Source organism: Plasmodium reichenowi, chromosome 7 (genome assembly GCF_001601855.1).
Source record: "Plasmodium reichenowi strain SY57 chromosome 7, whole genome shotgun sequence".
In the NCBI taxonomy this organism is placed as follows: domain Eukaryota; phylum Apicomplexa; class Aconoidasida; order Haemosporida; family Plasmodiidae; genus Plasmodium; species Plasmodium reichenowi.
In genome coordinates, this window is record NC_033652.1 from 731,629 (window position 1) to 734,478 (window position 2,850).

The 2,850-nt window shown below is 18.4% G+C and overlaps 1 protein-coding gene across 1 annotated transcript; it reads left to right on the plus strand.

Moving 5' to 3' along the window:
* Nucleotides 1–1,473: 1,473 nt before the first annotated feature.
* On the plus strand, nucleotides 1,474–2,786 carry PRSY57_0718600 (hypothetical protein; the record flags this gene model as incomplete). The annotated part of the gene is made up of 6 exons (XM_012906840.2): nucleotides 1,474–1,543; nucleotides 1,732–1,821; nucleotides 1,940–2,062; nucleotides 2,179–2,308; nucleotides 2,413–2,494; nucleotides 2,637–2,786. The coding sequence occupies 6 exons, from the start codon at nucleotides 1,474–1,476 to the stop codon at nucleotides 2,784–2,786; spliced, it is 645 nt and encodes a 214-aa protein (XP_012762294.2).
* Nucleotides 2,787–2,850: the final 64 nt, after the last annotated feature.

Here is a 2,850-nt window from a genome sequence, read left to right on the forward strand (position 1 = left end):
AAAAAAAAAAAAAAAAAAAAGACGAAAGAGTTATTATATATATATATATATATATTTTTTTTTTTTTTTTTTTGACTCTATATTTATATGTATTAATATAAATATATAATATATGAAACATTCGTCCAGTATCATATATTAAAAGTATATATATATATAGTAATTTTTTTTTTTAAATGTGCTTTATTTGTTTTTCCATATATATACATATACATATTTTTGTGGGTATGTACAATTTTACCTTTTTTTTAACTGAAAATTTTGAAGAAACATAAGGTGTATTTTCACCACCTTTAACATTTCTCCATTATTCAAATGAATAATGCTAATACTAATTAATTTATAAACTATAAAAAATAAATAATATTTTTGAAAATCTACATAGGCCAAGGGCGAGACAAAAAAAAAGAAAGAAGGAAAGAAATAAAGGAAGAAAGAAAGAAATAAAGGAAGAAAGAAATAAAGAAAGGAAAAAAAAAAAAAAGTTATAAACTATGAAAAGAGAAACATACTATTTCTTTTCTATGTGTGTATGTTTTATGATAATTATAAAATAAACCATTCGATCTACTGGAATAATATATATATATTTATTTATAACATCTGTAAGTATAATTTTATTTATGTTTTTTATTTATTTTTTCTTTTTTTTTTCTTTTTTTTTTTTTTTTTTTCTTTTTTTTCTTTTTTTTCTTGTTTTTCTTAATATTGTAAAACCTTTTTTAAACAAATGATGCGTTGGGAAAAAAAAATATACACCTTGATATATTTTTTCTCTTTATTTTCCTCCCATTAGTTAATAATTATAATATAAATAAAATATGTCATATTTTTATTTTTATTTTTTTTTACTTTTTTTTTTTTTTTGTATGGATCGATATTTAAAATATATTTCTTATATGTTATTTTATATAGTTAAAGTGAAGTATTTCTATTATAAAAAGATAAAAGGAAAAAGGACTTTCATTCAATAGTACTTATTTATTATTATTAATTTTTTTTTTTTTTTTTTAATAATTTAAATAATCTAAAGAATTTCATTTTTAGAAGTACATTTATATTAAAAATCCACATGGGATTTATATTATAAACGCAAAATTGTATTATTTATTATTATATATTTCTTTTAAAATAGGGATTAATATTTATGTAAGTATATATATATATATATATATAATATATATATATATGCCTACCATAAGGCTTTCATTGTATTATAAATAAATAAATGTATATAACATATACATAATATTATATAATTATATATGTATATATATTTATAAGGGTGACTCTTTTTATTTTATTTATTTATTATATTATTTTTTTTTAAAAACAATATTAATCTTATTAATCTAAAAGTATAATATTTCATTACATTTCATTTCACAATTTTGTTTTGTTCCATTTTAGTTTAAAGAACATTAATATATTTTCATTGATTCCTTGACTTGTTTAAAATATCAATAAACCAAAATGAACATTGAAAAGCTCAATGCAGTAAAAAATTATGTTCAGAATTTTGATCATAAAAATGCTGACGAAAGTAAGAAAAATTATGAACTGTTCAGAATTATTTGTAAATGCAAATATATAAAAATATACAATTTGTTCTATACCACCTGCCACTGGAAAAATATATATATATATATATATATATGTATGTATGTATGTATGTATGTACCTTTTTATGTATATATGTTTATGTATTTATTTATTTTGTTTTTTTTTAAGGCATAAGCAAATTTGTACAATTACTAAAGTCAATAGATATAAAAATGGTTGTGTTTGATTTTGACCTTACCATAATCGGTGCCCATTCAGGTAAAGATTGTTCTGTGTATAATATATATATATATATATATATATATATATTTATATATATATATATTTATATATTTTTATATTTATTTATTTATATATTTTTACTTTGTGAATGTAGGTGGTTATATTGATAAAACAAATGATGTTGATAATATTGGAACGTCTGTATCTGAGCATTTTAAAATATTTTCAAAGGCCTTATATGCCAATGATATTAAAATTACAGTGGCTACTTTTTCAGGTGTGAAAAAAAGAGATTAATGTGTGTATAATGAATATGTATATTAAAATATATATATGTAAATATATATACATATATATATATATATATATTTTTTTTTTTTTATATTTTATTAGATGAAGAAGCTATTAGATATAATAAAAGCAGATCATCAAATTTAATTGCAGGTACAGAATTAGTTCAGTTCTGTATAAAGAAAAGTAAATGTGAAACAAAAATTGAAAAAGTTTACGCCTATTACCCATAGTAATAAAAAAATAAAATAAAATAAATATATGTACATATGTGTGCTGACTTAATATATCCTATTTTGCATTATTAAATATCATTATTTTTTTCTATTTATTTAGCTATTATAAGGAACCGAAAAAATACAGGGCATTGGGATTGGATAAACCTATGACAAATGATAAGTCTTATCATTTAGAGAGAGTAAAATAATATAACATATAATAAATATATATTTTTTAATTATCTTATGGAGAATTATAATAGCATTATATGTTTCCCTCCAACATATATATATATATATATATATATTTATATATGTATATATTTTTATTTATTTGTACAGATAAGACGAGAATTTTTTGTCAATATTGACGAAATAATATTTATAGATGATGATATGAATAATTGTATATCAGCACGTAAAGAAGGTTATATTACCTTTAATGTGACTGGAAAAGATGGATTTAATTTTAAGAATATACAAATTTTATAGTATATGATGATTATATATTAAGAAGGGGGCACATAAAATATATATATGTAAAAAAAAAAAAAAA